At 32.6% G+C, this 23,876-nt stretch overlaps 1 protein-coding gene across 4 annotated transcripts in view; it reads right to left on the bottom strand.

The window, feature by feature from the left end:
• Window positions 1-23,876, bottom strand: part of EPHA5 (EPH receptor A5) — a 330,003-nt gene that overhangs the window by 112,421 nt on the left and 193,706 nt on the right. For all 4 annotated transcript variants that reach the window (XM_029235142.1, XM_029235144.1, XM_029235145.1 and 1 more), the window contains one exon: window positions 4,310-4,434. In XM_029235142.1, coding sequence (XP_029090975.1) covers window positions 4,310-4,434 — 125 coding nt within the window. The remainder of the gene's footprint in view (window positions 1-4,309; window positions 4,435-23,876) is intronic.

Genomic DNA, 23,876 nt, shown 5'->3' with positions numbered 1-23,876 from the left:
TTCTTCTACTGAAAAGAAAAAAAAAATTTTTAAAGCTTACATGATTGTAACTCTTAACTATTGAAAAAGTAGAAATTGATAATTTTGTCAAAAATAGAAAAAAAATCATTGCAAGGAAACTGGAATGCTGTTCCTTGAAATAAATGTATAATCTAACATCAGTTGATTATACAAAATTATACAGCATTCCGTCTGATTTATCTGTTAACATTATGTATGTCTCAGTGGTTCCTTATTGCGGGTCTAATGGTACGTTGTCTCTCTGAGTTAGTTGAATACTATATTACTGAAGAGACTTAGCGAATATATCTAAGGGATCAAAACCCATAAATACACATTTTGAATCCTCGAATTATCTTCTAAAATTTGCTTCTGATCCACTCCTTTAAATCATCCTCATAAACTTCTCCATTTCACAAACCTATACACACATCTTCAACACCCACAACCAAATGTTGCCAAGTCCTTGGTCAGGGTAGTGGTTTGCCGCCTTCATGCCCCAGCTGAGCAAATGGGCTACATTCCCCAGCTGCTTAGCAAACACTGTTCACAGGCAGCGAGGGGAAGGAGCCAGCTGGCAAACACCCTGCCAAAGGGCAGCTTCCCTTTGCCTCTGTCTTTAATTAAGAGATGGCAATGGGCCCATCACCATGCAGGAGCAGAGAGGCCCAATGACCTCTATTAGAGCAGGGCAATCACAGGCAGAAATGCCAGCTGGCGAATGTGTGAGCCCTGGAAAGCTCTGCCACCTGTGTCTGGCCAAGAGCCATCCAATAAAATGGTGGTATCATTCTGAAGATTCAAAATGAGCTCTGGAAACCTATCAGGACCCCCACCTCAATACATGGTATAAAAGCTCATTATCCTTTTTTTTTCCTTCTTAAAGTGTTAAAAAAAAACCCAACCTTTTTGTGTATTTTACTGGTGTGCTCAATAATTTTGCTTGGCAAAAAGTCGGGAATTAGTATCTTCTCTGTAAAATGGAAAACACTGACCAAAAGTTAACTTCCCCAAAATAATATATAAGGGTTGCTGCATTAAAAGCATGTAGGTAGGCAACTTGTTATTCATTTATTGAGAATATGAATAGAAATCTTTTCTCCCCAAATCATTTTTTCTTACTTTCAGTTATGCAGATAATAGAATGTATTAATACAGCTTTAAATATAAAATATTAAGTGTAAAACCAAATCTTACTGAAATAAATATAAACATGAACTATAAAGAAAATATTTCTACAACATGGATAAAATTAATTAGAATCAACATGAATAGAAAAGGACTCTGCCCTACCACTTGTTGAGTAACTCCTTGTTTTAATAGAAGCAGCTTAAAAGAAAAAAAAAAAAGATAAATCCTTGCTCTTAATGAATATTATGTATATGAGACTCATGCATATGCTGGGAAGTAAGAGTAAAAACAATCGAAGGTTACTCATAAGGGGAAAAAAATCAGGACAATTTCCTTAAAGACAAATAAAAAGGATATGGGAGGGGGAAGGGTAAGCTGTGACAAAGCGAGAGAGAGGCATGGACATAAATACACTACCAAACATAAGGTAGATAGCTAGTGGGGAGCAGCTGCATAGCACAGGGAGATCAGCTCAGTGCTTTGTGACTGCCTGGAGGGGTGGGATAGGGAGAGTGGGAGGGAGGGAGACGTAAGAGGGAAGAGATATGGGAACATATGTATATGTATAACTGATTCACTTTGTTATAAAGCAGAAACTAACACACCATTGTAAAGCAATTATACTCCAATAAAGATGTAAAAAAAAAAAGAAAAGAAAAACAAACTCATTGGTCCATCTAGTTGCTTCAGGTAAAGAAAAACTATGCAGGAAAACAAGTACTTGTTAAACTTTTAGTTGATCTGCTGTTGAACTTTATTTCATCTAAGATATGTATATTCAAATATATAGTTTTCACAGTACAGTTATTTTAAAATGTCATTATGTACCTCAACTTCTTTTAAAATCAATTTTAATTACAATAAAAATCTGGAAACTTAAAATGTTTACAAAAGAATTCATAAAGATATATATATATTTGCCTAGCTTTCCATTAGTATGCAGTAATAAAGCTTACAAAAACTTGAAAAAGGAATGTAAACATTAATTTAACCAATTGTTTTTGGATACAGCATGTGCTTAGATTGTAGACTTCTAGCATTGGCAATTCAGTTTGGACCACTACTCCCAGAGAAACGGGAATCAGTGAGGGTATTAATATTATAACATTTTATTTGGTTTACCCTATTTTTTTTTGGTAAACACTGTAAATCTTATTGCAACATAGCTTTCTCTCAGAGGTATTTTCTTAGGACACTCTTGGTGAATAATGTATTAAATAATATATATATATTTGAAATATAAGTATCTTCATTTGTGTTCCATAATAATCCACTAGTTACAGGTAATGCCACCAACAAATCATTCCTAGAGACAACTATTTCAAACATGATAATTGAGCTTTTATTTATCTATTTATAAAATGAATATATGAATATTGTATAGACATCCAAAACCTAAAAAGAATGTAGATAACCTCACTCTCCCCTACATAAACTTGGCTGTTTTGTTCTCTGTTGTATCTTTACACAGGTAATTGTTGAATCAATGATGAACGAAGCAATTAAAAAGTGGGACTTCCCTGGTGGCACAGTGGTTAAGAATCTGCCTGCCAATGCAGGGGACCTGGGTTTGAGCCCTGGTCCAGGAAGACCCCACATGCCGTGGAGCAACTAGGCCCGTGCACCACAACTACTGAGCCTGCACTCTACAGCCCGTGTGCCACAACTACTGAAGCCCACATGCCTAGAGCCCATGCTCCACAACAAGAAAAGCCACAACGAGAAGCTTGCACACTGCAACAAAGAGTAGCCCCTGCTTTCAGCAACTACAGAAAGCCTGTGTGCAGCAACGAAGAACCAATGCAGCCAAATAAATAAATAAATAAAATTTATTAAAAAAAAAAATCAGTTGCAAGAAAGTTTTTTAACAAATACTATGAATTACTTCAATGTATTTCAATGTTTTATCTATAATCTTTCATCTGTGCATATAAATGGAATGTTGAATTTTTAAGTAACTTTCATTAACAGGATATCAGTATTTCTCATGATACTTTTGCATTAGTATAAGTGGGACCATTCATTCCCCCTCTCGTTTCCAATGTTCTACCTTGGACAATTTCTTAGGTATTGCAGAGTAAGTTTTTGAACTTCCATCCTTTTCATTCTTCCCTAAGACAGAAGGAGCGATGTCTCTGGGAGTTTGGGAGAAGCAACTGGGTAAGTGTGGCTGAGCCCTTCCTTCCCTTCTCTTTTGGGATCTGCTTCTCTGCATTATGTCAGCAATTTTTTATACTCCTACCTCCATAGGACACATATGTCTGGGCCAGGGTCTCCTATCCACCTCTTAGAGACTAGTTTGGGCACTCATCTATCTTTATCTGGTCTATTAGAACTCAGGTTGTTCTAAGTAGTGTATGCCATTCAGATCTAGTCTGTACAAAAAATCACAGTAAAATAGGGTGGGAGTTGTCGCTTCCAACATGGAAGCAACAAGGTGGCTACATATCTAAGCCAAATATTCCAGTCCAGCTTTAGAAATTATAAGTTCATCTTTAGTTTCCACCTGTTTATTCCTTTATCAATAGCTCATTCAGTTGTGGATTCAGCAAAGAGGAAGAGGGATGATTATTGCCTTTAGATTTCAACAACTATTATGGCAAAACATTTGAGAGTGGACCTAGGAGCCAACTCAGTGAAGAAGAGGAAATCAAGAAACTATAGGGAATGTGAAGCATACACTTCCAATTTTATGCCCTCAAATTTTTAAAATAAATTTTATGCTACAGTGTTAGATTTTTGTTATATTTTAAAATTATAAGGTACATATACACCTTATCTACCTATACTTCCTTAATAGTATAGGTATTATGCAGGGTTACTGGCCATAAGAATGTGTTTTTCCCTGTGGTACACTGCAGTTACTACTGAAGGTTAACAACTCCAGTGTTTGGGACACTTTGAAAATGTCCTATGACTTCATCTTTTAATGCTGTGAACCCTAGTTAAGCTAATGTTAGACTCTATGGCAGTATCCTGGCGGTGTAAACTATTTGGCAGCAGCAGAACACAAATAAAGTGCTCCCTGTACACTTCCAGCTTTCATAATCATGGCTGCAAGTCAATTGTCATTGATTTACACATAAAATTCCAACACGCTTTTCTATAAATTGAATAACTGCAGTTGCTAAAATTAAAAAAAAAAAGAAGAAAAGATATTCTTTATTCTTAGTCCCACCTTTTCAAAATATTTGATTTCATACTCCAGGATGATTCCATTGGGGCGATCTGGCTCTTGCCAAGACAAAGAGATGCTGTTTTTTGCAATTTTCCCCTTTTTCACATTGGTGACTGGAGAGGGAGCTGCAAAATAAAGAGTAGCATGATTAACAGAGCCTTGAAATTACACCTGTCTATAATGTATATTGGGCATTCTTGACATGTAGAATAATAAAAATCCCAAATAATTAAATTTTCATTTTACTTGGAAATAATTATACTTTATATACAATTTTTACAGATTTTGAAGTGTTTTAAAAATATATAAATCAACTAATATCCTGAGAATTTTCTATAATAAAACTGTAGTTACATAAAATCTTAAGTCTACATTTTCTCTATAAAGTTTAGATACATAAACTATCTCACTTTTGATAAAATAAAGATGTTCTTGACGACCTTATGTATATTCTATATTCCTAAAATTTGTGGACTCTGTATAATATATCCCATTACACTAATAATACATAATTATCTATATTACCACATTTTCACAGCATTAAAACTCTTATAATTTCTTATTTTTGAAATCATATGGGTCCTATAACCACTGAAATTCATATATTAAATATAGTGGAGTTTTTCTTTAAAATATGCTATTAAATGTGTTAATATATTGAAAACAATAGCAAATAAAAGAGACATTTTCCTTCATTTACATTTCCCCAAATATTTTAATAGAAATCACAATTGCTTATGGTGTTCATTGCTATTTGCCAGTGTCTATTAAATGACACTGATGAAAATAGAAAAAAGATATGCTATTTTAGATATATCTGAATATTTTGAATTTGAAGTCACACACATATGAATATTTATTTCAACATCCATTTTTTATCAATTTGCTAAGACTTGTATAGACTCTCGGTTTGACACCATAAAGAGGTATTGACAAATACTTTTCTTGATGTAGATAAACTTTATTTTTGTAGTTTTCAGCTTTTATAGACAACCAAGGAAAAAAACCATCATGGACTACTGGATGGTATATATATATATTTTATATATATATACACACACACACACACACATATATATATGTGTGTGTATGTATGTACAATGAGATAGAGAAATAATATATAATATACATATTTTATATATAAAAATATATGTATATACATATTTTATAACGTATATACATTATATATACATATATTTATATAATGTATACATATAATAAGATGGAAAAGAGGTCAGCCATAGTGAGTAGTGTATAACCACAGGCTTAGCCCTATGTGAACAGTATTAGACATCTGGTGAGATTAAAATTTAAAGATATGTTATATACATATATATGTATAGTATTTCTAACTATTTTAATTTCCAGCAGTGTTCAGACAAAGAAATACACTCTAATTTGTTATGTTTAATTATTTTTTCTACACCTCCAAAAATGTAATCTAATCAGAGGCACCACTTTGAGCAATAGACCGCAAGAACAAAGTTTAGAACTGTTTGGTGAGCCCCATACTGGTGTGACAAGGGTGTGGGGAAGAGGCTCATCATTTAAAAACAGAAGTGAGATCCTGTCACTCCTCTGTATCTCTCTGTTTCACTGCAGAGTGAAAGCCAAATGTGAAAATGCATACAAGCATCACTACCGTATGGCTCTCTACATCTCTGACCTCATCATCTCCTGCTACCCTTCTTCAGCAGCTCTACCCAGGCTGGCTGTCTTTAGGCACTTCTGACACACTACTGCCTAAGGATCTTTGTATTTGCATCCTATTATTCAGAGGTGCTTCTCACCCTGACTTCTCCAGGGCTTTCTCCCTGCTCCGGGTTTCTCACTGAGACCTTTCTTGTCTGTTCTTTAACTGAGCCCCCCTCACCTCGCCATGCCCTCTGTTTCTTCAGTGTTTTATTTTTCTCCCTAGTTCTTGAACTTCCACCATCTGATATTCATATCTTAATTCTATATTTACTTTTTATAGTCCTCTCAAGTAAAATGTAATTTTTATGAAAGCAGGGATATCGTTTATTTCATTCACAGCTGAATCCCTAGATCTAGAACAGCACCCGAACAGAGAAGGATTCCATAAATACGTATGGAATAAATGACTGGTGGTAAAAAATCAAATATAGAGAAAACCTTTACTTTTTATTATGTATTATGTCAACAAACTCATCTATGAAATGTGTGAAGTGTCTTTCAATAAAATTAAAACAGAGACAGATATACTCTGTAAGAGCAAAATTTGTTAACTAGTGTTTTCTAGTGTTTTCTATACTCATAATAGGGTGATAATGACTTTGGTACTATAAAATGTACTTTTATTCTTTTAATCATAGCACTTTTGTGGTATTCAGATTCAGAGGATGCATAATTTTAGCCTTATCTGTTTTTCTTAAACATGTCCAACTCCACACATTTTCTGGACTACTACAGAACACATAGTGTGCATATAAAGCTAAAATTGTCTGAAAGAAGTTTTGAAATTGCAGTGTATTTACTTCCACAGAAACTTTACTGGACTGGTGGTTCTCACAGTCACATTTTGGCATAAGTTCAAAGTCCCTATTGATTCCCTCATGAGGGAAAAGTCATGCCATATTTGGTATTGTGGACAAAGCATTCAGAAGATATGGAAACAAGAAAGAGGAAGCTATAAGCCCCCTAGCTCATCATAGTGTTTGTAGCAAAATAGCAAATTTACTGACAGAAACAGGAACAGAGAATTAAGGAAGACAGTAGAATTTTTTAATGTACTTTGTTCAGTAGTGAATATCTTTATGAATTATCTTAAATTATAAACTATACTCACTTTCCCATTACCACTACATATTTTTTGCATTATACTTTAGTAAAGATCCAGACAAAGACTGTCTTTAAAGTTCTTCACTCATTTTACTACATTGCAAACATTCTCATTTTGATTGATGTATTTCTTGTAGGTAGCTATCAGTTTTCACTTAATAAATTGATAGTGCTGCCAACTTTCTATTCATAATTGCATTTAACATGTATGCTCCATGAAGACAGGGATTAATTTGGTTTAGTTCACTGCTATATTCCCAGCACCAGAAAATTACTTGGCATATAGATATTTCATAAATTTTTATTGAATGGAAACATGCATGAATGAATGAATGGGAAATACACACATCATCATGTATCATTCAAAACCGAGTTTGTCTCATCTTACTTGCATATACTGGGATCTTATTATTTGGAGATTTATGCTTTATTTTAAAGCAGTCAATTCTTTAATAAAATAATCAACCATTTCAACATGAAGCTATCAAATAAACATCAGCACAGACATAACCAGCCTAAAGTGGAATTCTTTGTTATTTACTTACATCCATCAAAGTTAAACATAAACTGTATGGCTTTCAAAGACTGTTTGATTTAATAAACACCATTGTTTTCCAACTTTGTTGTCTCAGAGGCTAAATAATATCCTTTAAATCATGGTTCAGAATGGAGGGAGAAGAGGAAACCACTTCTCAGCTCAGAGTAATTCAAGAATAATTTGCTCTGTGACGAAACCATTTCTGCATTATTTGTGTAAAGCTGATCAAAGTGGGGACACTGACAGCTCCTGGAGACACAATGATGATGTGCAAATTGTAAATGTAAGCACTCTTACCCTACTGCAAAGTATTTTACAGATAATATGTACATTAACATAACTGTAACCAGATTTGTCAATTGCAGGGCATGTTTAATTTATTTCATTCATCTCCCTCACTAATACCGTCTGCTCATTCTTTATCTACTCAACCATTTATTAAGTAAGCCTGGAACAAAATGAGAATTATGACACAGAGCATTGCTGCTTGTAAAATTGCACTGAATGATGTTACATCATAAAACTATTACCATCCTAGTGTAAGAAGAACAAAAATACTAGGAATCGAGTTGTGAATAGAACAAAATAATTTACATAGCTTCTAAGTTTCATCTTATGTGGAAACATCCCAAATTGTTTCTGTATTGTAGCTTCTATATTGGAGGTGAACTTTGAATACCACTATAATAAAGCAAGATATTTATCCCTTAGTAACATTTCCCATTATGGGCTAATTTGTCTAATTGAACTTAAAAAACTTAAATTGAGAATGGTTTTATATTTATAGAAAGATTATTAAAGTAGTACAGAGAGATTCCCTGTATCCCACACCTAATGTCCTCTATTAGAAACATCTTTAAAAAAAAGTGGATATATGTATATGTATAACTGACTCACTTAGTTGTACCACAGAAACTAACACAACATGGTAAATCAAATATACTCCGATAAAAGTTTTTTAAAAAGATGTTGTAAGATGTTTCCTACAACAGTACAGTATATTTATCACAATTAATGAACTAATATTGATACATTATTATTAATTAAAGTTCATTTTTATTCAGATTTCCTTATTTTTACTTATTATCCTTTTTATACCCCAGGATCACACTCAGTATCTGCCCAAATTATTGTCTCTTCAACCTATTTACTTATTTGTTTAATCATTTATTTATATTCATGTGGAGTATGGACACATGGGTTTTTTATACTTTAGCTTATAATCTAATACTTTATTTTTTACTCATATTGTTAAAGGTTTGGCCACTGATTACTCTTTCAGTTAGCTCCTATGTCTCTTTGACATACCCCTATCATCCCGGGTTTTTCTGTCTGTTTTCTACATCACTTTCTTTCCCCCTGGCACTGCAAGACCAGATGCGCTAGGTCCATCTTGTTTATTTACTGTCCTCAATCTTAGAATAAGTAATTTCTCCTAGGAACACTGGTTTCTTTTATTGGAGAATTCCAAGGTCTGGATAAATGTGCTCCTTGCTACTGGGGTTTTGCTTCTTGGCCCTCTCAGCTGGCAAAGCCAGGAAATAAATGGGTGTATGTTAATCTGTGTATATCTGTAAACATTTCTAAATATAACTATATGTGTATATATATATATATATATATATATATGTTAAGCTAAACATAAGTATAAACTGATGTCACCAACTCTAATCACTTATCACACAGATTATTCTAGCTTCTTCACCCTAACTTATCTGTAACCTCCTACTTCAACAGTGGCTCCCACCATCTGCCATCCATTTACTTAATTGTTTAATTCCAGTATATATGTCTAGTGGTTAAAGAATTGCCAATCTGTGTCTGTTTGACTTATTGATAATTATATAATGTAGAAATCTCTAACATCTCAATGGCACAAGCAATGACATACAAAAGTCTGCTGTTATGTAAAACAGCATATCATCCTAACTTTTCAAATATAGAAGCTAGTTTAGGGCACAGTGTCCTTAGATGGGAAGGGATGCCATGACACAGACAGCTTTGAAGTCAAGCAGAATTGGCTTCAAATCCTTTGGCAACCAGCCATCTCCTAGCTGAGTGATTCTGTTTCAGTTACTTAACCACTATGAATGTAAATTCTATCTTTAAAATAGGAACAATGATACAAACTTTTTATAAGACTGCAGTCTGATTCTGTATTACAGTATAGGTATAGGGTAGGTACAAATTAAGTACTGTTTGTATTAATAGTTTTAAAATATTAGACAATTGTTTAAGAAGACTTCAATAACAGATTCTAACTCCTTAATCCTTTCAACCTTTCATCAATCAAAATTATATGTAGCCTCTTCTCTAAACTTGACACTGTTCTAAATGTTGGGTGGGTGAGATAAAAAGACAAAGTACCTATACAGTTAAGATATTTAATTTTCAACATCCAGTGGATTTCACAACTCTACATGAATAAATAGTTATAGGTAAACTTCCTTCATCATCGCAGATTTTTTTAAAGACCTATAAGTGTTGAATTTTTAATTGCTAATTAAATGACTAATAATTCACTTAATATAGATTAATGTGTGTCTCATTATTCAAAAGAAAGTTATCATGATGAAAACATGAAACTTAATTGTGTTACATGGAATAAGAAAATGCCATTCATCAGTCCCTGTACACAACGCTATTTGTGTAGACAAAAATAAACTATAGATAGACTCAAGTATTGGTTACTTACATTTAAAAAAAACAAATAATACATCTCTATGTATCGATATTTGACCTATCCACATAAAATTTGAATCTTAAAGCACTGAGAAAGATAAATAAGGTAATATTGAAATCTTTTCAGTCTGTGACAATCCACAAATGTGTTAAAACTTTCTCAGGTGGCACTTCTTTTACTTTCCTCCAAAGGTCCCTCCACATGAGTAATGTATTAGTTTATTTATACACAAGCTTTAAAAATACATGTATCTTATATTTAATTCCATAGGTCAAAATCTGGCCAAGTGGATTGTCAATATCTGCCAGCTGGAAGCTCCCACTCATCTCTGCCACGCAGTTCATCATATTTAGGTGTTTCTTTTTACCCAGATGGGTCTGGGAGAGTGTTTTTTAAAAATACAGATTATTAGGCTTCACTCCAGGAAATTCTGACTCAGGAGGTCAGAATGGGCCAAGGATTCTGTGTTTTTAATAAACAGTCTAGGTGAATTATTTTTTCAGTAATTTTGGGAAATATTGAAGGCAACCATACTAGGATCAATTCTTTTAACAAAATTATACAAACCTGGAAACCTGAGGCAAGAAACTGGATCAGTGTTGTTTTGTGAACTGTTGACTTCTTAAACCTTTGGCTCACTCTAACTGCCATGTTATCTTGATGTCTGATACCATATTTGCCTTTCTTCATTTGGGAATTGTTTCTTTTTATATTTTCCTGACCCATTAGTACTTTTTTTGTAAACTGATTTGTTTGTTCATTCAAGCAATCTGTTTTAGTTCAACCAGACTATAATCTCCATAAAATTAGAAAACTCTTGTGCCTTTTTCACTATTGTCTGCTTAGTTTTTAGAACAGTTTCTGGATGATCCTAGGCACACACAAATTTTGATAAGAGGTGAATACTTATCCACATTCTATTACAATAGATTTTCTAGAGTTTTAAAATGAAGTCACACCGTATGTATTCTTTTTAGTTGGATTAATAAGGGACATGAGTAAACTTGCTGAGAGAAATGGATATGATTGCTGTCTTATTTGTAGTGATGTTTCACAGGTATGTAGATATGCTAAAACTTATCAAATTGCACACTTTATGTGCAGTTTATTGTATACCAATTATACACCAATAAAGACACTAAAGTGTATGTGCGTGTGTGGGTTTGAAGTGAAAAGCATATGTGCCCAATGCCTCCCCAAGACTATTTATCAAAATGTGAATTAGTTAGAAAAGTGTAATAAAATAATATTGAAAGTTTTATTTTTGGGAAAAATTTGAATTTATTTTTATAGGTTAGTTATAATTGAAATTTAGTGGCTTTAATAAAAATTCTATATGGATAATTCTTTGCTGCTTAGGTAGACTGAAATAAATATTATAAAAATTAATGACTACAATCTCTTGTTACAGACTTGATATTTTTGTCTTTGTATTGTACCATACTCTGATGATACAATATAAATGAAAGTTGTAAATGTATATCAAGCTATAATAGACTCTTAACTTAAAATCAATTTTAAGGAAAATAAATGGTAAATGTTTAAATCATTCATGAGAAATGGCAGGAAGATAAAATAAAATAGAAAGAAGTGTGACCAAAATTATGTTGCCTCGGTGTCTGATGCAAACTGACACTATATCATCATCTATCCTCAAATTATGAACAAGCATTTGGAATACTGTGCTTACTTGAATTTTCCCTATATGTGAATTTTCACTTATTTTCTTTCTAAAACAAAACATCTTTTAGTCTCACTATTAGCAAAACTTCCACAGTTTTTAAAAAGGTAGAATCATCTAAATATTTTACATTATCTGATTTTTACATTATCATAACACTTCTATTTCTTTATATAATTTTAGACCATCTTTTGAAAAATTTCTACCCCAAAAATTGATTTTAAAAAGCAAAAATTGATTTTATTTATATGGTAGTGCGCTTAGTGAGGGCAGGGACAATTCCTTAATTGTATGGTTTCCTTCCAAGTGCAAAGTGCTGACTGAAATGGACCGAACTGACATGGCAGCAATTACCAAAGGAATGGTTAAGAATGTCTACATATAAAAGAGCTGTCTGTCGGGCTCAATTCATCCTGGAAGACTTTTAAAAGTTTGTGTTTTTTTTTTTTTAAACTGAAGTTATTTAAAAATTTGTTTGATCCTGATCTTGCATTTGTACCATCTGTTGGACAGTAATTTCCCCATCGTTGGTCGCTTTGTGCCATTTCTGGTTTTTTGTTTTGTTTTGTTTTGTTTTTTTGCGGTACGCGGGCCTCTAACTGTTGTGGCCTCTCCCGTTGCGGAGCACAGGCTCCGGACGCGCAGGCTCAGCGGCCATGGCTCACGGGCCCAGCCGCCCCGCGGCATGTGGGACCCTCCCGGACCGGGGCACGAACCCGTGTCCCCTGCATCGGCAGGCGGACTCTCAACCACTGCGACACCAGGGAAGCCCGCCATTTCTGTTTTTATAATTAGGTGGGGGAAATCATAAACATATTTAGAGATCCCCCCCAAATCTCAGTTTTAGCTAATGTTACTATTATTATTACTATTAAAAATATGATCTATGGAGAGTAATTTGTCAGCAATTGCCTTATATATTAAGCCAAAGTTTGGACAGAATTTTACCTCTGTGTACATGAATATGTGTGTATGTGTGTGGGTTTATGTAGTTTAATGAAATGTAGATACATCCTTATTTCATTATATTTTTATATATGTGTATATAAAATGTGTATATTTATATATATACATATGTCTATATCTATATCTGTATATATAACACTCTATATATACATATACATATATACATAAATAGCAAGAGAGTAATGTGCATCTTTTGTATAGCTGGTTTAATGAAACTACATACAATGACTACTCTGCTATACTTGCTTTTGAGTACATATATATCATTTGAACGTAAAAAGCAATTAGATTTCCTAACGTAAATGAGAAATGCAGCTTGCTGAATTAAGTAATAAACATATCTGAAATTGTCAAAATGGAAAAGTGGGACAGATATTTTTAAATATGTACATGTTCATTGAGTATTATATCGTATATTTTATATTTCATACTATATGTAGCATATAAATGATAGATGTATACACTTATTCTATACTTAATATATATTTATTACTATGCTGTCATTTGATACCACCAGACTAAGAGAAATAGCTACAGTGCATTCTCATCACACCTGGTATCCATGGTCTCTTCTAAAGAAAAAAGGCATTTTAGAGGTTTCTTTCTCAAATAAAAATTCAATCTGCTCATTTAGACAAAACCTACAATCCCTCCATCTTAAAAGCCTGCACTGGATCTTTTGATATATGATCAAAAGACCATTCCAAAAAAACTGGCTTTAAATGTCAGTACTTATAGAGAGATGACATCCTTTTTAATAAAAAGAACCTATGAACTGAAATGTCCCATTAGGTATAGTTCATTTTTTTTCAAAAACTTGAAAATCATAAGATACTGAAAATAAATTGTTTTCAGTAGGAAATAAAACAACTTAATTGCAAAGAAGTAATTTTGATGTGATCAGACTTAATAGTATTAACCATATGCATCAAATACCGTTTTGAAGACATGTGCACAATGATGCTAATTAGAAAAGAAAATGGCAATAATAAAAAGAGAGAACTATATCACTGGCATTTATAGTCAATGTTTTTCCGATACAATCATGCAAATTACAAAACAAATATTAAATGTAACAATGTGTAAAATGACACATGCCTCTTTATGAATTAATCCCACACCAAATAAACTATCATAGAATTTGTTTTTCATTTATTACTTCTTATTACCCTATAATAGAATTTTTATTACACAAAATGGCCTTACTATCAATGACAATTTAATCTTAACCACAATATTCATTTTATGATAAACAGAATTTAAATAGTTTTTACAATATCCTTTTAAAATAAAGTGGGGTTATATTTAGCAAGTAACATGGCACAGTTGGAAAACTTTAATCAACACAGTATTCTTCATATACATTATATCCAAGGGAATATAGTACCATATTTAATTTTAATCAATTTTACCAACTTTAATCAATGCTAAACCTCAATTATAGGATATGACAATTAGTCTTATAAAGTGGATAAATAGTAATTAGGTCAATAAACACACTCATAACTCATGTTTTTTCATAAGAGAAAAATTAATCTCTTCTTATAAATCCATATTATGTAAAGTCTTGTTTACCACAGAATAAGCCATAAAAAATAACAAAACCATTAACTGGTAACTTTAATTCAATTCTTAATTACTTCAAGATTTTCATAATATAAACTGATCTAGCATTTTAAAAAGCAAAATAAACACATCATAAATATAAACAACCTATTTTTTTCCTTTATCACTTCCTATTGGTCTTAATCTTATATAGCTATATAAACAATGGGATTATTTAATTCAACAAAGACCATGATAATAAGTTATCATTTATCTATTGACTGTTTAAGTAATCAGATTAAATTTCTGTTATACCCTTTAAGTTCAAGGCCATCACATCTTCTTTCCCTAAATATATTTTCTCTTAGGCCATCTGACAGGATTCTGTTAAAATCTGAAGTTGTGCTGGTAGAAAAGAAATTAAATTTTATGGCTATCAAACAACCAAGGAGATGTGAGCAGTGTTTATCAGCTGACCTCATAAACATCACAATTACAATATCTTGAAATAGTATAATTCCTAGCAGCAACAAGAGAGGCCAGAAGAAAAGGCAAGGTTAATGATTATAGGTAGTCAACATTTTAAAGTCCAGAAAAAAGCCAAATCAAGATATTCTGTTCCAAGTTAGTAATGTTATCAGATATTCAATTCTTCATCTCTTACCATGAGACCAATTTTAGTGAATCCAGCCACATATTTCCCAAGTGGTGGGAAATCTCAGCTAATATTGAATTTGCATGTGAGGCCATTTTCTTTTGAGAGTGACCACACAGAGAAATATCTAAAGCCAACAAAATACAGCACTATATATTTGTCATTAGAAGTTCAAATAGCATGAGGTTCATATGTTTTGTTTTATTGGAGCAGTAGTTTGTGCTCATATTTTCCAGAAAAGAAAAATAAAAGTACATAATCCTAGCTGTAAAATGCCCAAGATGATGCATTTTGCAAAATTTCAGTTATTACTCAGAAGGGATTAAGTCTACATTTTACTTTGACAAATGTTTAACAAATTTTGGCTAAAAAAAAGGAGCAAGTACATTCATGGATGAATAGATGGATGAAGGAGTTATTGTAATTACCTGATAATACATTGCATTTACAGTAAACATTACATGCCCGATACTTTGTAGTCTGAGTACTTTATACACATTAACTCATTAAATATTTCTAACATCTCTAGGAAGTCCACACTATTATCATCCTCTTCTGAAGCACTGAAAAGTTAAGTAATGTTCAGTCAACCCACCAGGAATTGGTAGACCTAACCAGTCTTGCTTCAGAGTTTGTATTCTTAAGCATTACACCATAGAATAATAAAAGAATCCCTCAATAAGAGAGATGTTGCACTTTGTACTTAATTGGACATCAAATTATGTTAAAGATTAGTCAGATTACCTAATTTTTCCTTGATATGGCCTAACCTCTTAATTTTTGTTCAACTTTTTAGTATCTTCCAAAGCTGATGACAGAAAACAAAATAAAAACAATAATCTCATAAAAGATTAGGCAACTCTACTGTCATATATACTGTATGCATTTTGTGATGTATAATTGTATCTACTCTGAGTTGTATTACCTAAAGCAATGGCTTTACAACCATTTGACCTACCATTTTTAAATATGTATTTTAAATATATGTAAGTTTAAAAAAATTTTAAACACATGTTAAGTCAGAAAGAGAAAAACAAATATATATTAATGCATATACGTGGAATTTAGAAAAATGGTATAGATGAACCTATTTGCAAAGCAGAAACAGAGACACAGATGTAGAGAACAAATGTATGGACACCAAGATGGGGGTGTTGGGATGAACTGGGAGATTGGAATTGATGTATGTACACTGCTATGTATGAAGTAGATGGCTGGTGGGTGCCTACTGTATAGCACAGAGAACAAAAACACTAATTCATAAAGATATATGCACCCCAATGTTCACTGCAGCATTATTTACAGTAGCTAAGATATGGACACAACATAAGTAGTCATCAATAAATAAGTGGATAAAGAAATTGTGAGATATATATGTGTGTGTGTATATATATATGTATATGTATGTATACATACATATGTGTACATATGTATACATATACATATGTACATATATATACACACACATATATATCTCACAATCACAAGATTGTTGCCTCACATAATGTTGCAACTCCTCTCACTAACAAATTGCAACTTTGAAACCAAAATGTTGACTATTTTTTATCTGACCACAAAGTACTCAATCCAAGGCATGCTCTTCGGAAAGAATTTATGTGACTTCTCCAGCTTGTTCCGGAAAATGCTCCAAGCAGACACAATGCTTTGTAAAGATACAGTGATTAAAATAAAGCCTATAAATGAGACAACACACAAAATATAGATTCCTATATTTTCTCCATTGCCCTCCTGTGTGCAAATTGTGGTATATGTAGGTAAAGAAATTTACCATTAACAGTCTATATTACATATAATAACAACATAAAAGGAAGAGCAAATCACTTATAATATCCAAATTCTGACTAACACTTAGTCATAAACTAAATATACACCCTGGGCAAGTTCATGAATGTTTTATTAGCACACATGAAAACCCAACTTACTATCACTGAGAATTTTAGAATTTAAGATTTGTGTAATAGGTGTTTGAGGTCAGTACATGATTTGTATCCCCTGTTACAGGTTTCTCGGCCCAGAGTGGAAGCAGTTGCATTGATTAGACCACACTGATATGGGACAAGGATAATATTTGCAGCACTCAGATGAAGAAGTATGCTTAAAGGCATAACAAACAGTCATAACATTTATTGGAGCTCTTTCATCTTCAAAAGATGATTTTTTAAAGTGTAGGAGAAATTAAGAAATCAAAATATTACAGACCTTGATGCTGACTCACAGGGCAGTAAGAAGAGATCTCTTAGCAGTCTCTAAGATCTCTAATTAGATTGACAGATTTTAGAATTACTCTCAAGAAATTAAAGGTTTATAAACAAAGAATTTTTCTAGATGTGGGTTGTTGCACTCCTTATTCTCTGAAAAGTTCTCGTGATTGCTGGAAATCTCAGATCTGGGAGCAAGGAGAGCTTCTGTTCTGGCTCTGCCACTATCCTTTTAGCATTAGGGGCAAATCATGGAGCCTTTTTATGTGTAAAATTAGGGTGCTGGAGCAGACTTTATATTATTCCTTCTGACACAAAATATTCTATAAGCATAGAAATGAAGCACTGGGGGAAAAAAAAAGTCCATCTTGAATTGAGCAGAGAAGTCCTGACACATGGTCATGTATCTTGAGCCTCAGTCCAATTAAATGCCTGAATTAATACAAATTACCTCTTCTGTAAATTTTAAATGATTTTTTTTCAATTTTGGGGTCCTAAAAATTCATTATAATGTTAAAATTGAATTCAAAGCTTTTCCTTACTTGACGGTGGACATTATAATATTCTCAATGGACAAAGATAGCAACAGTTAATGATGAAATAACTGTATATAAGTTCACGTTATGTTTGTTGAGAACTAAACTGTTTAACATGAGAATTGCTTAATTCCACCTTTATCTATAGGAGGTGGGTCATTGGGGGCTGCTTCATCTTTTGAGGCAGAATTGTTCTGATGAAATTGAACTTGGGAAATCTGAAACTCTATATAAATAATTTTAACTGAATGATCTATATTCTTCAGACAGCATTGAATTACTTTGGAGAAAAGTTTCTATGTTTTCTGACCAACTACTTCAAGGTCTATTAAAGTAGTGTTACAAACAAGCACCAAAAACTGTAATTAATCATTAGTGATACACAGTTCATTGGGGGCACTTTTATGTTAAATCTTGATCCTTTCCTTTATATTTTAAAACTCCTCTTTACTTAGAGGATCCAATAGATTATACCTCCTTTTGTCTAAATCATCCTCAAATAAGATAACAGAGGTACTAATGGAACAATCCAAAGAGTCTGGTAAAAAAATGATAATCTGGCACTGCATGTGTATTAAATGTTGTCTAACTTGAGATTCAGTATTTTTTGTTTTTGTTTTTTTCCATTTCTGAATATGGACAAAATTCCATGAGAAATTCTTAGATTCAGATGCACAGTGCCTATTTTGAATGTGTATATTTTAAAGAGTGAAATCAGCATGAGACTACACTAATATAAGAATTACTACAACAATAATTACCTGGCTATTTAGACATGAGATTATCTATCCACAACTAACTCACACCTACTGGGACCTGGAAAGTTTAATGACTTTGTGATCAATTATATAATGCCACAGGTTGTTTTACAAGAGAAAACATAAAAAGCAATGTTTTCTAATAGGAAAAACTAAATACTACCACTATTATAATTTATTTTACTTTCACTTTCCCTCTTCACCCATGCATTACAAAGACATTTTTCTCAAACTTATCCCACAATCTCAGCTCATAATATTGTTGCAAAGAAGACAAATAGAGCACTCATACTGGCTTACAGGCCCTCAGAAAGAACCTCTAGCTTCCTGCCAATCAGGGTTTTTTCTTATTGTACTCAGTGGCCATCCTTCTTAACAAGTTTCAAAAGTTTAACAACCTTTCCAATGGGTCTTAAGAATGTCTATCATCAATGTCTATCATCATTAGGCATCTGTTTCTTCAATTTATTAAAAAAGATATATCAAATTTTGGACAATCCATAAATAGTAATAGAAGTCTATTCATTTTTATTAAATATTAAAATAAAATTGATTGTATTTTATAAGAAGTGCCAAGTAAAAAAGCAATTTTTTGAAATCCATAATCATTAGGGAATGGCCCAAATTTCTGATACAGAAGCAAAATTACCAATCCCACTAACTACAAAGTCATTCATAGGATTACAAACCTGTTGTTTTCTATTATAAAATTTGATTCAAAATTTTGAATTCTAGAGTGAATCTGGAATTCAGCTCAAGTTCTTTCAAAATATAGCAAAGTCAGAAAATTCTACCAGTGCCTCAGTATATTCATTTGTAAAATTGGGATTTTATCTCTCTCCCACCTAACTCACAAAGTCACAGGGAGTTGATGCCATATTAAATGTAATATTAAAATCATAAAATCTCTATATCAAAAAAATCATGAATTTACAGAGTTAAAATTAAGCATCCATTTCCTTTGTCTCTCCTGTGGTGTCTTATCAAATCTCAAAGGCTTCACACTGCATTTTAAAAAAATGTGTCAGAAATGGTCCTCTGGTTTCAGAGTTGAAAACAGTATTTATCTGTTCATAAAACACCACAGTAGAATCATTCTTCCATTTAATTAAATACTTTCAGACAGACTACCATGTGGCAGGCACTATTTTAATTGCTGGGGAAACAGCAGTGAACAACATAAGCAAGTCCATTCCTTCTTGAAGCTTACATTTAAAATGTTATCAATTTATCTATAAACCTATTTATTTAATGAGCAGGAGGTACCAAGAATAATCACCCCAATACCTCAAAATATTCCACTGAACTCAGATTATTACAAAAGTCTCACATCCATCTTTTCCACCTATTTTTTCCTATGTGAATTCCCTGCATCAGTTAAATTAATTACTCAGTTAAACCCATTTACTTCTTGGAAATATATATATATATATATATATATATATATATATATATATATATATACATGAATAGTAATGTAAATGTGAATACACATACATATATGTATATATTTTCATATTTTCATCTTGTTTGGAATGCCCTCTCACATCTTTCTTCTAAAATATGAGCTGAAAGCTATGGAAACAAAAAGAAGACAGTAAATAACCATGTGGAGTTGAAGAACATTATGAAAGGATTTAAATAAGGAAATATATGGGCTAAACCTTGAAATGGAAAATTTTCTATTGGGTAAAAACAACAAGGACCATTTGGGGTGAAGGAATATAAGTATAAAGACTAAGAGATAAGAAAAAGGTATATCATTCTCAGTGATGTTTGATGTTATAAAGGATATGTGTGGTGGGTGAAAGCAGAAAAAGAAGTTGGAATAAGTGTTGAAAACCAGAATGCTGTTATCACTGATTTTATAATTAGGATAGTTTGTATTGTTGTTATTATTATTAATATTTTATATTTGGTATAAATTCAGTGTCTTCAAATAGATATTGCGCTCTTAAAAACAGTGACCAGTGATCTGCAACTTTTTGCCCCTAATCTCAAAGCAATGGGAATCACTCCACAAATGTTTGTGATTGCTATTGCTAACACTGCTATTGTTGGTGCTGGCAGTGCGTGGTAAATATAATACTATTTAATATCAGTGAGAAAATCTATAGGAATTATAGAAATAGAGATCACAATGGCCTGGCAGATACTAGATTTTACCTGGGACTTGAATGATAGGCTATGAATAGATAGGAAATAAGAAAGAAAGGAAATTTTACCAAAGAAAATGTCCAAAGGCTCAAATGTGCAAAATAGAAAAAGGCACTAAACTATGGGGACATTTAATCCTCTCTGGATTAAAGGGCTTGCACTAACATGTGTTTGGATAATAGGCTTAAATACTTATGCTAGGACCAAAGTACCAAGGACTTGTAAGTCAAACTGATACTCAGTTATACTGGAGGCATAGGAACTAACATCATGAAAGTGGTACGGTAGGAAGATATCTCTGCCAAAGTATGTAGGATGTCTGGGATGGGAAGAAGGCAGGAGGGATCTTATGAGATCGGTTTTCAAAGGAAAACAAAGAAAACAAAATGCATGAATGATTGTTTTGCCATCTCTTAAATAAGTTGTTTTCTTTTTCCAAGGGAATTACAATGTTATAACTGCTCAAACTCAAACCCTACAACCACCACCCCATGCTATCCTTCATTTATGTTAGGAAAAATGAACATTTACTCTGTTGAAAACCTTAAGGATCTCATACTCCCTGTATGGACATATTAAATTGATCATGAATTAAATTAGTTGCAAATTGAATTAATAATTAATCACAAATGTCCACTGATTCATTTCTATTATATTTTTTAAAACTTTCCTCATCTCTATTACAATGCCACCATAGATCAGGGTCTTACAATCTTGCTGTATAATTTCAACAACCTCTAAATGGTGAAGTGCTACCATCACCTGAAAAGTAGAAGCCCTTTAGTCTGCACACAAAGATCTTGACCTTTCCTCAGCCTGTGCTTCTGGTCTCACATTCTTTCACTATCCTAACAGATGCATATCATGCCAGCCATCCACATTTTCCTGTGAAACACTGATTGGGAGCAACATTTTTAAAGTCTGGGGGCCAATGGTAGAGACATATTTCACGGAGACATCAAGCAGGCTGCGAAATGGAAACTAACTTTTGGAGTTAGCTACAAGACAGCTAGTGGATTTATTTAAAAAAATAAAAAACACAACACACACACACAAGAATATCAGCTCAAAGTGAGTGAAGAATAAAAGGAAGAAAGTTAAAGGTAAGTTGTAACTAAAAGAGACTATAGTAATATGTAACTATGAAAAAAGTGAGAACTCATAATTCTAGTTGAGGAAGAAAAAGGAAATAAAAAAGAAGGGTTCAGATGGCTTATATTTGAATATAGCTGTAACAGTTAACACTGATATACAGTTGTCCCTCGGTATCTGTAGAGGATAGGTTCCAGGAACCCCCCTCAGATACCAAAATCCATGGACGCTCAAGTCCCTTATATAAAATGGTGTATTGTTTGCATGTAACCTACACACATCATCTTGTATACTTTAAATCATCTCTAGATTACTTGTAATACCTAACACAATGTAAATGCTATGTAAATATTTGTCAGTGCATGGTAAATTTAAGTTTCACTCTTTGAAACTTTTGGATTTTTTTTCCCAAATATTTTCCACTGGCGGTTGGTTGAATCCATGGATGTGGAACCCATGGATATGGAGGGATGACTGTGTAGCTTGTATAACTCCATACACTGAATTCATTAAAATGTACTAAACTGTTACATATACTAACTGTTATAAATCTCATAACAACACTATGAGGTAGATGCTGTCACCATTTCTATTTTACAGACAGGAATACTGAGGCAGAGAGAGGGTACAAATAGCATTGGAGATGGTCAAACCCAGGGAATCTGGGTTCAGAGTCCACATGGTTAACCACTGACAGTACTATACTATGTTACAACAGTTGTGTCCTAGAAGAGGCAGGAAAACTTGAAATAACTTAATACTTTCATGTATGTAAAAACTGCTTTACCCTTTTAAGGGAAATCCAAATATTTAGCATTGTTGTTTTGCTTGGATTTCCTGTACAACAAGAATTTAGGTTAGTCAATAGATGTTGTATTTGTGTCTAATTTCTAAGATAAATGGTGTACAATCTTTGTTCAACATAGAAAATTTTTTTTCCTATGAGACATAATCACTGTTTAAAGTTCTTGATAGTCTGAGAGTTCTTGCCTTGCAAGTGCTGGTTGAAAATTCCTTCTTAAATCTAGGCAGAATTACAAGATGCCAATATTAAGTGACATAAAAGCATTTGCGTTAGAAAGAAAATGTATACAAATCAATGATTAAGTAACCATAAAGTCAGATAACAGGGTATTTTAACTTGTCGTCTTAGCGGTTTGAACTGAGGATTCATGATCTTTTTCAAAAACTCTCTGATTTATTTTAGCAATTCCAGTAGCATAGTTTATTCTGTATACAACATAGCTATATTTAATCTATTTTCTTTTATGTTTGCATTTGCCAAAAGGAAAGCCAAATGCTTGGGATTATCTGTATTTAATTGATTCAGGTAAAATGATGCCCTTGATGTTTATAAGAAGTAGGAAATATGCTTACATTATGGGGGTTTTTGTCATCTGTGTAACTATGGTATTAATTATACTTTATTTCATTTATCTTTTTGCAATGCTTATAGGTTGTACTAGTTGCTTATTTCTTAGTTATCAAAAAATAAATAATATTTCTTTTTTGGAAATACCACTAATATCATGAGATGTTCTCTCATAGAGTCTTTGTGAATGAATATTTATTTATATAGATATTTAAAACCAAATAGAGTTCTTTGTTTCTTAATAGTTCTTTAAATGACTATCTGAACATAATTATTTCTAATTTCAGAAATGTTACCATTAACCTCATGAAGCATTTGCACATAATCAGTATGAATATTACTAAAAATTTGCATAGATATTATCAAACAAAACAAAGGTATTCTCTGGCTTTTATTAATTCATTAAAAAGATTTTTTAATACATATATGACTAATACACTAAGGGGGGAACACTGTGATAAAAGAGGAGGTTCCAGAGGAGACCCTGAGAGCTGGATAAATATTGAATTTGGTATTATACCTACAGAATTTCAGTAATATTTATGCAAAAAAAATGGAAAATATGA

Source organism: Monodon monoceros, unplaced genomic scaffold (genome assembly GCF_005190385.1).
Source record: "Monodon monoceros isolate NGI ecotype Baffin Bay Population unplaced genomic scaffold, NGI_Narwhal_1 Super_Scaffold_20, whole genome shotgun sequence".
Lineage (NCBI taxonomy): Eukaryota > Metazoa > Chordata > Mammalia > Artiodactyla > Monodontidae > Monodon > Monodon monoceros.
This window is presented reverse-complemented; position numbering and strand designations above follow the sequence as displayed.